Source organism: Poecilia reticulata, linkage group LG5 (genome assembly GCF_000633615.1).
Source record: "Poecilia reticulata strain Guanapo linkage group LG5, Guppy_female_1.0+MT, whole genome shotgun sequence".
Classification (NCBI taxonomy): domain Eukaryota; kingdom Metazoa; phylum Chordata; class Actinopteri; order Cyprinodontiformes; family Poeciliidae; genus Poecilia; species Poecilia reticulata.
This window is the reverse complement of record NC_024335.1, coordinates 29,482,594-29,496,281: the sequence shown is the minus strand read 5'-3', so window position 1 is coordinate 29,496,281 and position 13,688 is coordinate 29,482,594. Positions and strand designations below refer to the sequence as shown.

The following is a 13,688-nucleotide window of genomic DNA, read 5'->3' as shown; positions in this document are numbered from 1 at the left end:
TATATATATATATATATATATATATATATATATATTTAAATATATATATGGTATGATGTCTTCAACACAACTGAAACAAAAGGCAAATACACAACAGTGTGACGAAGACAGAAGGTTTTCTACAGGTTGTAGTTACTACCTGGTCTGGGTACGGCGGTCGGTCTGGATTCCTCCTTAGTCCACAGTGGCGACTGGCTTTGACCTTCCTCATCCTCACAGCAGGAAAGGAAGATGTGGCCACAAGGATAGTTCAAGTACTTGTGGGCATTGCAACCTTGTCCTTCACTGTGCATCAACAAGCCAATAGCACAGCAGCTGCAGCACACCTGTCCATGGACAAACGAGCAGGGAAGCTACAAATCACCAGGACTGGTTAAAATCATCGCCATAAACAGTTGTGACAAGAAGTTTTTGCAGTGAAATAAATGTTTCCCTCCCGCAATCTCAGCAGCTTCAGTTTCTATAGTGACGGTTACAAACAAAAATACCTGCACCACAAAATGTGGTTCCATAAAGTACGTGCCTCCCAGCTTCGCACATCTCCAGGTAAATGTCTGGCCATTCTTCTTCCAGCAAAGTTCAAGCTCAGTCTGATTGGATGAAGAGAATCCCTGAAGATTCATTTTTAGGTTTTGCCACAGATTTTTAATTGGATTTAGGTCTGGACTTTAACTTGGCCAAGTTTTTAAAAGCGAATATTTTGAATATAGACTGAAAGCAAATGTGAATCAACGGTCTGTTAGGTTTTACAGGCCCACTTGGCTCACAATCACATCAAGCAGTAGCTGATATTTTCTGGGAACATCCATTTCTGCAGCAGCAACAGATTATACAGCCTGGCATTGTCTTAAGTTGTGCAGTTTGTCAAGAATTTGTCAACCATTCATTTCTTCTAATTACAATGTGAGAGGCGTTTACATTTTTAAATTTGCAGCGTGTCGTTCTGAACAGGCTTTGATCCAGCAGAACCCTGCATTTGGCTTCGCCAATCTTCAAATAAACAGAGAAGTTTCCATGTTGCTGCTTAAGATGGTTTATGGGATTCTCCTCACCCACATGTGGAATCACTCAATGAACACAGAGTTAAAAAAAAGGCATTGATGGTTTATTTACAATATTCACAACGAGAGAAATGTGCAACACAGGTGGCTTCAGATGCCAAAAGACATGACACATTGGGAGGATAGTTGAGATAAGTTGGTTGGTCAGCTGCGTCCAGCTTGGACTGAGGACAGCAGTGTGCGAGTCTAGTGATCTAGAAAAGTGGCACAAGGGGCTGAACAGAGTGAAGCGTTCCGCGCTCTCCAGCAGAGATCCTACCAGGAAACAGGAGGACTCACTCACAGTAGGAACTAACATTACCCTCCCATCGTTAGTGGCTGCCAATCAGAACCAAATGGGCGAGAAGTCTCAAAGTCTTTGATGAGATCATCATTTAATATCAATGAATGCGGAAGCCAGGAGCCTTCTTCAGGTCTGTGTCCCTCGCAGTCTACCAACTACCAACTACTGAAACCTTCTGCCCAATTTTCTGGACCAGGAAAGCAGGGTGGTGGTCAATGTCCAGGGGCGGCGTGGAGGCCATAGGAGGAAGCACAGGGGGCTGGTAGACACAGGTTTAATGAGAGACGCATGAAACACTGGGAGCCTGAACGGAAGACAAACAGAAACAGGGTTGAGAACTGCCTGTAACTCAAATGGTCCAATAAACAAGACAACTTTTAAAAACAGGATTTAAGTTGAATGTCTTTTGGAGAGCCATATCTTCTGCCCTGGCTGGTACTCAGGCACTGGGACTCGTCTTCTGTCAGCCAAACGACGGTTCTGTTCAGCATTGCAGTTGAGAGTGGCAGAGATGTTGTTCCAAGTGTGTTTGCATTTGCGAATGTAATGACGGATAGATGTGATCGCCGAGTCCGTCTGTGGAGACATGGTCATTGAGAGCATACTCTACCTATATGGATTGGGAGCTCCAAGAGGCAAGCAGTGTAAGGTGGACTAAAGTTCCTGCTTCATCCTCTCAGTTTGGCCATTGGTTTGAGGATGAAACACGGATCTGAGTGCCACCTTCACGACTGGGGTGTTGCAAAGTCTGGATGTAAACTGTGGGCCTGTCAGAAAGGACTTCACTGGGGATGCCATGCAGGTGAAATATGTGTTTCACAATTTCAAAAGATGACAGGCATTTGTGAAGAGGCTTTGAAAGAACAGTCAACAATAGTGAGTATAGGGGTAAAGCCCCTGGACACAGGCAAGGCAGTCACAAAATTGAGAGCCAAGGTCATTTGCGTATCGGAAGAGAAAGCCACCAAAACCTCCGTCTGATCAAGGCAACCATATGACCAATTCCAGGATGGCAAGATAATTTGTCTGTATAAGCCCAGTGAAGCAGGCAGGACCAGACCAGAAGACCAGGACCAGAAAAAGGGATGTAGGTCGTCTAGGGAGGAACAGACCCTGGGTGAAGTTCCTGTTGTTGAGCAGCCACAATCTGGTCCATGATTTCCCAAGACATGGCTAAAACAAAACATGCATGGCTTTGATAGGAGGGTAATCATCTAGGGGAAACTAGAGGGAGTGTGTGTCTGGCTCTGTGTTTTTGGATCTTTGTCTGGAAGAGATAACCAAGTTAAACCAAGAAAAGAAGAGAGACCATCTGGACTGTTGGGTTGAGTCCTTTAGCTTCCTGCAGGGAAGCCATGTTTTTAAGATCTGTAATGGCACCAGTCAATCATGTGTTTGATGAGACAAACCAAAATTAGAAGATGGCGAATCTTAAATAAATAATTAAGTACATCTGGATCTGAACAGATATTTCCGATTCTGTAACTTTATCATCATGTCTGTAACATTCTCTTCATAGCTCTGTACTTTCTGACCTGCACAGCAAAAAGCATGCAGAAAACTAACAGAAACGCTACAACGGTTTCGGGTGCTTATTCATCGCACTGCAAAGAATTTCAGCTGCAGTTCCATGCTGGACAACATATTGTGCCATAAAAAAATAATACAAAAAAAACCTCTGACTTTCATATTTCCTGAAGCTTTCCTCTGAAACCTGGTGAGTGGATTACTTGGCTCGTCGGTTTGGCTCTGCTGCTTTAACAAATGAACATCTGGCTCTGGGGCCAAACCACCAGGTTTCTCCTTAAAGAAACAGAGACGTGCAGTCGGAGCAGACTAAACATTTCCATATGGAAGTATTTACAGTCCAAACGGATACGAGCAGAAATGAGAAACTTATTATGTTGGGTTTTTTTTTATTTATTTTTTTTAACAGATTAACCTGTTTACGCAAACAGACATCTGCTAGCACTGAGATCTGAAGGTTGAAGTAAATCTCAGTGTGGTTAAAATAAGCATCTTTGTTGTGTGATCGTTTGGAACAAACCGTTCCAAATTACAATTTTCTCTCATTATTTTTGTCATTTGCAGAGCTCCCATTTCCCTTCTTGAATGACTTCACCGTTTGTTCTCCGAAGAACCAGGTGGATGGATGTTTGTCCGATCTACTCATGACTTGTCTGCAGGCAGCGACCTCGCCCATGTTCCTCCTCGCTTTGCGTCTGTTTTCTGTACCTGGTATTCGTCTGTGCACGAGTCGTTCACATCGGCTTCACAAGCGCGTCCCACTCTGGCAGCCGCCACTCCTGATTCACACCGGCTCTCCTTCACATGGCTGAGGCAGCACTGCTGCTCCACTACACTGAGACACACATAGTTAAAACATGCTGAAAGAAGGAATATGTAACATTAACACAAAGAGAAATTAAGAAAAAAACAAACAAACAAACCAACGTCTAATCAGCCAAAAAATTAAAACCAAGGGTGGGTGCGGTATAATCTGCAGCTGTCTGCATTTTTGTTTTTGCCTGCATGAATTCTTGATTAGACTGAAGCATAGAGAGTTTCAACTCAACTTCTAATAACTCAACAGGCGCAAACTTGTAAAACAGCAAACCATGAGTTAGGTAAACGAAAAGGGAAAACAAGTTCGATAAAAGTGATGCTTTCAATTGAGATTAACTTGTCGAACGCCTACCTAACAACCAACGCGCACAGATATGGAGAAATAAATGCTGCATTCATTAAATGCAAACAAAATGCATAAGATATTCATCCTTGTGCTTCCCTTAAGGCTAAACCTAAGTGCGGTTGCTCTGCATGCTCTGAGGTTGGTTTTGTCTTTTGTTTCCATGTTTTTCCGCCACAACATGTTTTGATGTTTTAAACTCATTTCCCACCTCATTAAGGTCTGCTAATGGGCTGCTGAGTTAAGAAGTTCTGTTTGTTAAATTAGGAAAAAGCAGCAGAAAATTGTAGAAAAATTGTAGAAATTTGGGCTTTAAGAACAGAGATGGTTCCCCCTGCTCTGTTTGCCTTCTCCTTCCTGGACGTTTGCCCCCCTGCCCAAGTCCAATGATAAAAGAAAATAAGAATAAATAAGAACAAGAATAATCGCACAAAAGCTTAAATGCTTCTTACCTGCAAACAGAGTGCTTGTCCCTGAGCGCAGGAATGTTGTTGCAGTGGCGTTTTTCCCTGGCCCGTTTCTGCCCGGCAGCACAGCAGCTCTGCAGCATGTCTTCAAAAGATTCCCCTGGATCTGCACCCCAAAGACACACAAGTTGTCACATTCAACCCACAAGAGACTGACGGATAAAAAACCAGCTTTGCACCTGCAAAGAGTTGACCACAAGGAACAGACATGCAGTAAATACAGAGAATCCAATGGAAGACCTTCCTACGAGTAGGTGACCTGCTTGGCAGCCCCAAGTTAGAAACGTAGCATCAGAGACACCAGCGACAAGCGACAACTGTTTGCCACAGGCCAGAACGGGTCAGACCCAATCCTACCTGAAACTACTGGCTGTAATATTTATTACTTGGTTCATAATTATGTTTTCATGGTGGAAAGCATCTTGAACCGCCTTGTTGTTTAAATGTACTACACAAAAGTCAATAAACTCAATTAATTCAGCGTCACTCCCGTCTCACGATGACCACCGGGGCTCCAGCACCCCGTCGCAGTCGTCAATGCTCTCGCGCCGTTCCAGCACCCATCCACAAAGCACCACATTTGGCAAATCTTCAGCCCAGTTCAGTAAGATTCCAGCAGCAAGTCTTAAAAATTTGGCAGAAATCCAATCTTCCAGACATGATTTATTGTCACTTCCCGTTTTGTGGTGAAGGATTGACGAGGACTTCTTGTAGGGTTTGATACACATCATCTCTGGTTATCAACAAGTAGACAATATTGTTTTCAGTCATATATTATACACAGGATGAAGCAGTAGGAGTGACCCAATAATCTTCAGTGTCTTCTCTGAATGGGCGGGGCTTAAGTAAAGTCACTAATGCGCCACAGCAATGTGTGCAGCAATGCTCCTTGATGATGCATGAAAAATCTACAGGGATGATTCATCGTGGAGATATAAATGTTGCAGTAATCTAGGGGGTGTACTGGAGTCAAACTCCAATATAATCCTATTGGCATTTTTAGAGGCCAACAAAGGTCAATCTTTTCTAGTTTGGTGCAAATCGGATGATGCGTGTGATTTAGAGCCCATCGTATGTGAAAAGCGAGGAATTGAAATGTGCCATTCTGCCACGCCGACATACTCCAGCCACCGGCCAGTGTGGAAAAGATTTCAGCATCATGCAGTTTGATGTCATCAGACACCAGTGTGAAATAAAGAGTAAAAGAAGAAGACAGCCGGCAGCAAAAACATGCGACTTCCTTTTGGAATTCACGCACACCTTGCCAGATACTCTGTGTGGGCTGGCAGGAGCACCAGTCTGACATCATGCTGCTGTACAGCGAGTGGAGTGGTGGAGCAGCCAAGTGGGGGCGGAGTCAGGCCTGGAGCAGAAGAGTGCTGCTGATGGGTTTCACAGTAGGCAAAGAAGCAGCTTAGCTACTCTGCCCTGGGTGCACTCAGGTCGCCTGGTGACGCTTCACAGCCTCTAAAGTTTGTAACGTCTTGTATGCCCCGCCTCGCCTGCTTTGTGTTGTTGCTGGACACGTGGGACTCTATGCACACTCTGTGGTCCATCTCGGATCTTTTCATTCCTCTTTGCAGTTCAGCTTGAGCAGCTTTGTAGAACCTCTGTCACCTGAGCTGAAGGCAGCGTCGCCGGCCCTGAGGAGTGTCCAAACCTGGCTGGTCATCCACGGTTTCTGATTGGGAAAAGTTCAGCTGTTTTTTTGTCCTCACAGTCACATTCTTGATGGAGAACTGGATATAGTCCTCTGAATGTCTACAGCTCATGGTGTTCAAATAAGTCCCACTGTGTCTGACTGAAGCAGTGCTACAGTTTACAGAGTGTATTCTCAGAGTTTGCAGCAATCTTTTTGGTAGGTCTGCCTCTGAGTCTGAGGTGGGGGGTGGGGGGTAGGTTGGGGAAAGTCGAAAGGTAATGTCCAACTTTCTGACTGGCCGAGGTGTGGCTCTACACGCGTGCTTGATGTTGGTGCGAACATGATTGAAAACTTTCTCTCCCCTTGTAGAACATTTCAGACGCTGGTAGAACTTTACGACTACAGTCTTCAAGCTGGCCTTGTTAAAGTCCCCTCACAATTATGTGATCACCATTGCGGTGGGCCGCTGTGGTTCGTTAATGGTGTTCAGCAGGAGAAAGAGCGGCGTGCTTACGTTGGCGTTAAGGCGGAACATACACAGCCGTTACGACCACAACAGGCAAATCCTGCTGTGGCCTGTTGGTAGTTTTCAAAGGAGTCCCTCCTAAACTAAACTGAGTAAACTACAACTATAATATCGCAGAGACATTGCAAGCAAAAATAAAATGAAGACATGCCAGTCATGGCTCTGTATTGCAGTCGATAACAAAACATTTTCCTTTTCCAGCAGCCATTGTACAGCATAAAACCAATACATTAGTTAGCCAGTTTGTCAGTATAAAAAAAATAGAGTCCCGGTGGTGGAAGAAGCATTTGTGAGTTAAAAGCAGCGGTGATGCCAGTGTCAAGAACAAACTCTGTGTTGCTTGGTGAGAAACTTTGTCATGAGGTACAAACTCTCATTTGCAAGAATTTAGGATATGACCTCAAGAGTAATAATTGGAATTTCACCTAATTAGTGGTGAAACAAGTGGTTTGGCTGTGCTGGGACTAACTGGAGTTTCAGACAAGATGGATTTTCTTGATGACAAAAAGCTAAAACAAAAACAAAAAAAAACAAAAAAAAAAAACAAGCCACTTCTCACCATGACAAATAAAGGTGATAAAATGTTTCAAAAGCTTCTTCCTGAGGTGCTGTGGTAGCACAGGTGTTAAGCACAACCCACAAAAGGAGGCCTTAGTCCTCGACGTGGCTGATGCAGGTTCGATTCCCAGCCGGCTGACCTTTGCCACATGTCTTCCCCCTTCGCTCATTACCCACTTTCCTGTCAATTACCCATCACATAAAGGCCACTAGAGCCAATAAAACCTTTAAAACATAAGATCTGGGCCTTTTCCCACTGCAGTTACTGATCTGTAAGTAATCAGGCACAAAACACCAGCAGCTGATTGGAGCTAGTAATGAGGAAAAACAGTTAAAAAGTTCTCCATTAGAAAACAGAACCATTCTTGTTTTTTTGGTTCACGACATCGGCCCAGCAGACTATAGTCTCTGATACTATTTGTTCTCCAATATTCTCTAAAACATCTCAGGCCAAAAGCCTAACAGCTGCATGTAAGCTGCAATTACATTTCTCGGACTTTACAGATTTGCACTGTAAATAATTTTGAGAACCATGCAGAATTTTCCTCCCACCTTACGCCTGCGCTCTACTTTGTGTTGGAACATATCTGTGCATTTCACGCAGTCATTTCTCTGTTATTGTTGCGTTCCCTGATATTCTTAGAACGGTATCCGTTTTTCTGGTTTTCCCATGTCTCTATTGGTTTTTATCAGAGACCAACTGAGACAAAACAGCTGAATACGAGATTCAGTTATTTCTTTAAATAAATCTGCTGTGCTGCATCAATACCCTGTCTGTTGCTCTTTCAATTCTGCGTAAAGGTCCCTTTTCTCAACAATTTGATGTTTGACAGGGCTGCTTTCCCAGCTAACGTACCAAATATCATGACTCTTTTTCTAACCCCCAGCTAGCAGGCATTTTCGCTTTCATAGATTAGGGAAGGGTGTTAACAGATAAAGCTGATGGTTTCTTGTTATGCTTCATGAACAGAAGATGATGACTTAAGCACATGTAACTCACCTCCTTCTGGTCTGTGGGTCTCATTTCCTTCTCCGTTCCCCTCGGCCTTCAGGTCCACGCTGTCGGGACTGTGAGGAACATCTCCACCGAGCTGAGACTCCAGAGGCCTGATAACTGAAGGTGGCTGGGACGCAGCAGGGATTAAATAAGCCGTGGTTGTTTGCCGATACTCAGGATTACCCTGCGACGGACTGCTAGACTCTAAACTGTTGCGGCTTCTCTCGTTTTGCGTCGTCCTAACAGAGTCTACAGTTCCTGGAAGAGATTCCCGTTCCTCTTGATTAAACCAGATCTCGCCATCTGGTTCATGGAGTTCTTCGGGAAAATGCGTTCTTGAGTTTGCGTCGTCTGGAGTATCCATGTTTTTCAGCGTGTAGAGGGGAAACTCTACTTTGTCCTGGTCAGGAATATTCTCTGTACCCCTCATTAGATGACTTCTGTTTAGCTGACTGACTGAACTCCTGGGGGTTACACCACCTGATGCATTATGGGAATGAACCTCCATCTTGGTGCTCCTCTGATGATGAAGGTCTCCTTCTGAATTCTCCTCAACATTATTTAGATTGTTCACTGGAAGTCCAACACTTCCCAGACTTGGGTGTGCATAAAGAGGGTATTCCAATTCTGTGTGAGAATCTACACCTCTACCTGAAGGAGTTTGTGTGTATTGTTGATCCTGCCAAGAAGCAGTTGCATTTAAGGATGGGGTGGCAGTACTCTGCTCAGCAGCAGAGGGAACTTGTGTCACTACTTTTTCTGCCAGATGGGGATGAACTCTATGTTGCTCTCTCAGTTCCATCCTTTTGGGAACGTCTAAACCCAGGAGGGAAGAAGTTCTATCAGATCTCTCAGAGCCTAACGAAGCAACTTTGTTGGAAAAGATGGACGGCTGGGTGGGTAGAGCAAATAAATCCACATACGCCTCCGAGAAGTCCGCATGGCTGTAATCATATTCCTCTGGCTCGTCATCGTCACTTGGCGACGGTATAAAATGAGGAAGAATCTCACTGGAAGGACGGTTATATGACGCAGAGAGCTGATCGAAGCTGGTGAAGAAGCCATCTCGTCCGTTGGATGCATTGTCATCTGTAATCAATGTCAATTGGGGATTGCAATCGGGATCAGGGTAGCACATGAGCTTCCCTCCTTCAGCGGGACAGTGGCAGACCCTACAAGCTTCAACGTGGAATGAATGTCCTGCCTCGTACTTCTCCCCTGTGTGAACACATCCAATGCGTTCACACTGCTGGCAGCCGTCCTCAGGCTCCAAAGTCTCAATGCAGTTTGGTGGCAAATCCGGACAACCGATGTAGCGGCAGCTGATGGGGCCGCCTCCGACAGGGCAGGAGCACTCGGTGCTGCCGTAATCCACAAAGTAGGACTGTCCTTCGGGGACAATGCCGTTCTTGAATCCAGCACGGGGGCAGTCATATCTCTGATAACCCTCACACCTGCATCCTTTCTGCAAGCACGAAGCGCAACACCCATCGCTCTCCGGCGCTTCTTTGATGCAGTTTTCCAACGGGGGACAGTCCACACTGGAGCAGTCGCGCTGGGTCAAGCTGACGGGCGGGAAGAGAAGCAGCAAGGCGCACCTCAACAGTGCTACTTCTGCCTTAGCCATGACAGCTGGGGAACGCTGGACGGTCAGCGGAGAGAGGGCGATCCTTCTCTGGACTCTCAAGATTCCTTCAGAGATGCCGGAGCATTTTGGTGACGTGAATCTCCCTTTCTCTGTAGGAAACCGTAAAGGAAGGAAAGTTATTTCCTAATTTAAAGTGGGTCATCTGTCAAAAATCCAAAATGGAGAAGATGTGTGTTAACAAGTCCATTAGTACTTATGCCCCAACAATTCCACATAATCTGATGATGTAATTTTAAAATATTAAATGATTGGTATTTTTATTTTACTGTCACTCAGTAATTCAGCCTTTTTTTTTTTTTTAACCAAATACTTTTTTTACTCTTACTTGAGTAATTTCCTGAATGACTAATTTTTACTTTTACTTGAGTAAAAACATTATGCTAAAGTAGTTCTACTCTTAACTTGAGTACAACTTTTGGGTTCTCTCTGCCTACCTCTGCTGGTTGGGCTAATCTTAAAACTTCAATTTCTGTTTACAGCTAGACTGGCTTAGATTATATCCTCAGCTTCCTCTGTAGTTGTGCTGCTGGAGGATCTTTCCTCTACACCTGCTGTGAAGCTTGTTAGAGGACAGCAAATTGCCCAAAAACTTCAGCAGTTGGACAGCTTGAAAAGTGTAGAGGGAGCGTTTTGTTCACCTGTAAAGTTCATTTCAGGTTGGTCCTGAAATGTCACGCAAAAAACCGAATATTCCTATACTTTTGCGAGCAGGATTAAATGAAGGGTCAGCTCTATCCACACACGCACAGCCGGCTGAGCTCTAAGCAGCGAGCAGCAGCATTATTCAGATGACAAACAGCGGCAACAAACAGCGGATAAAATGCTCACTCACTCTGCGCACATTGCATTGCAACCTGTTGCTCTACCCCCCAAAGCCAATGAGTTTTCAACTCACCGTTTGCTGCACAGAAAGATCCAACATGTAGAATGAAACACGGCACCGAAAGTTCAATAAAAGTTCTCCTTTCAACCCATGAAACACAAGACACGGATATCCTGGGATTTTGGTTAGTCGGATGTGGGGTTTTTTTTTTTTTTTTTTTTTTTTAATGGGCGAAGTGCAGAGGAACCAGAAAACCCAGAGGACCCGGAGACGCTGCTGGTCGTTACCTTGTGTGATGAGCCGTCCTCTCCCAGCCTCTGGAAACCCGAGGAGGCTCGCAGACAAGGGGGAGGGACGGAAAGTTTGTCCCGGTGGAGACCCGTAATGAGGAGCAGGCTCCGCCGGGCTACACTGCAGCTACCGCAGGCTCCTGCCAAAGTTATTGAACGTTTTCACGTTTTGTCTCTTTCCAAAGACGGAAACCAGCTAAAACCAGACATTTACATTCAAGAAATAAAAAGGACATGTACACCCACCACTCCTCTCACTGAAATTAAATCGGACCAATATACCTCTCTTGTTTTAGGTCAGTTAGAATTATCCAAATTATTTCTATTTCCTAAACACCAGGACACATTATTATAGAGAATTTTTATTTGTATTTATTTTATTTTATCTTTTTTTTTTTTTTTTTGCTTTCCTGGCATTCACAAGTTTATTTGATCAGTATTGGGGACAAGTGTCTCTTAAAATGTATGAGTTGGGTCAAATCGTTTGGGCTCCCTTCCACAAACCTCTGATAGGTTAGCTGACACAACTGAGTTAACTGGAGGAACATCTGTGGATGTGATTTTACTGCCATCTTGTTTGATACGACTGGGAGGTTCAAAAGAAATCAGCCAAGACACCAGGAAGAGAACTGGGCAGCTGCACCGGTTTGGTTCATCCTGGGGGACAATTTCTAGATGCTTGAAGGTGTCGCGTTCATCTGTTCAGACAATTACATGCAAGTATAGACATGATGGGAATGTCCAGCCATTACACAGACCAGGAATGTTCTGTGTCCAAGAGATGAATGTCTTTTGGACCAAAATGTGCAGATTGACCCCAGAAGAAAAGCCGAAGACCTGATGAAGATGCTGGTTATGCTACTAACTTACCATGCCTTCATTTTTGTTTAATCGTGACAAGATGGAAATTACAGTGTGTTTTTGCTCATTTGAGGTTAGAGTGAAATCATTTTAGAATATGCTAAGAAACTACTTTTTGTTTTCATTTAAATCCCAAATTGGGCAGGTGGTGCTTTGTTTTTACTGGGACTGTATTATTTGCAGTGCCATCCCAGTCAGCCTTCATGCTGAATGTCAGCTGTGCTCTTCTGTTGTAAGGAGCTCTGTGTGTGTGTGTGTGTGTGTGTGGGTGTGTGTGTGTGTGTGTGTGTGTGTGTGTGTGTGTGTGTGTGTGTGTGTGTGTGCGCATGCGTGCATGCGTGTGTGTGAGAGATGGAACGTCTCAATGAACAGCTTAAGTGATTTCTCTCCATCTGGACAGCAGATCCCCTCAATGTGTCCCTCTTCACGCTGTGGGACAGAATCCAGCAGGAAGTGGGAGAAGGCAAAAACTTTTCTCTCAGCTAAAGGGTCCTGCAATGATCGTCACTGGCTCTGGAGAAGTTTTTGAAGTTCTGAAATCCCTCTTCAGTCTGCAAAGGTGCAACATGCAGCTTATTTGTCAGAATCTGCTCCTACTGCTTTGATTTTAAGATGACTTTTACATTGAGGACTCTTCTCCATTTTCTTGTCTTCTGAACATTAATTACTTTGTTATATATGTTGTTTGATACTCAATTTTTTTAATTTACAGTCCTATTAAAAGTATTCTTGTTCTTTTGTTTTTCCAGGCATCTGTGACCCAAAGGGAAAAGTATAGGTCTTGAATTTTTGAATGTTGCAGGTTTGATTCCAGCATCCTTGACGATGATGTTCCCCTTGGCAAGGCACTTCATCAAAGGGTTGAGTACCAGTCTGTGTGCCAGTGTAAGAACGGGTTTGCATATTTACGCAAGTGTGACGGTATTTGACTGACTAAAGCCGTTTTCAACTGGCCATAGACTCTATTACCTCAGTCATCCAATGACTGGGCAAACATCTTAATCATAAGTTTTATCAAAAAAGTAGACAGGACTAAAACTGGGAGCTGGTTTAACTGAAGAGGAGCTTGATTACTAGAATAACTGCCTCTTTTTCTACAAGGCTCTAAATCAGTGTTTTTCAACCACTGTTCCGCGGCACACTAGTGTGCCGTGAGTGATCGTCAGGTGTGCCGTGGAAATTATTCAATTTCACCTACGGTACCGTATTTTTCGGACTATAAGCTGCTACATTTTTTCTAAGCTTTGAACCATGCGGATTGTAGCCCGATGTGGCTTTGCTGCGTATTTTTCTTCAACCACCAGGGGGCTCTCTAGCAGGAAGTGAATCATTAGAAGTCACAATTGTAAATCAAAAGAAGAACGTGCTAATTTTCAACCACATGCTAGCAGCAGGCACGATGGAGAAATGTTTTCAAACTCATATCATGCAGCTTTTAAGTTGAGGGCTGTCGATCTGGCACTACAGGAGGGAAATAGAGCCGCTGCACTTAAGCTCGGTGTGAACGAAACCATGGTTCGGCTTTGGAGACGGAGTGCTGCGTCCTTAATATATCCAGCAGATTTATTAGGACGCAGCCCTCTGCTGGGTCCTTATGGAAAACCGAGAGCAGCTTCCAGTTTTTTTTGTTGTTTTTTTTTAATTGAAGGTGCTAGTATGGTGCGCTCTATAGTCCGAAAAATACGGTAATTGATTTTAAAAGATTTGTTGAAAATGAATTATCTGTCCCGACCCCACTGAGGGAAAAAGGGTGCAAGAAAATGGATGGATGGATGAATTATCTGCAAATAATGCCATCTTCGAGTGTCTGCTGTAGCAGTGACTAGCGGCGTAATCATGTAAT

At 44.2% G+C, this 13,688-nt stretch overlaps 1 protein-coding gene across 2 annotated transcripts in view; it reads right to left on the bottom strand.

Annotated features, from left to right (window-relative positions):
- The window catches only part of fbln2 (fibulin 2), a 23,303-nt gene extending 12,168 nt beyond the window's left edge, over positions 1 to 11,135 (bottom strand). Inside the window, exons 1-5 of one of the 2 annotated variants that reach the window (XM_008410369.2) lie at positions 10,767 to 11,135; positions 8,227 to 9,960; positions 4,486 to 4,606; positions 3,580 to 3,706; positions 140 to 326 (exon numbers count right to left, since the gene is read on the bottom strand). In XM_008410369.2, coding sequence (XP_008408591.1) covers positions 140 to 326; positions 3,580 to 3,706; positions 4,486 to 4,606; positions 8,227 to 9,850 — 2,059 coding nt within the window. In that variant the 5' untranslated portion in view covers positions 9,851 to 9,960; positions 10,767 to 11,135. The remainder of the gene's footprint in view (positions 1 to 139; positions 327 to 3,579; positions 3,707 to 4,485; positions 4,607 to 8,226; positions 9,961 to 10,766) is intronic. The other variant, XM_008410371.2, reaches the window with a different exon arrangement.
- Positions 11,136 to 13,688: the final 2,553 nt, after the last annotated feature.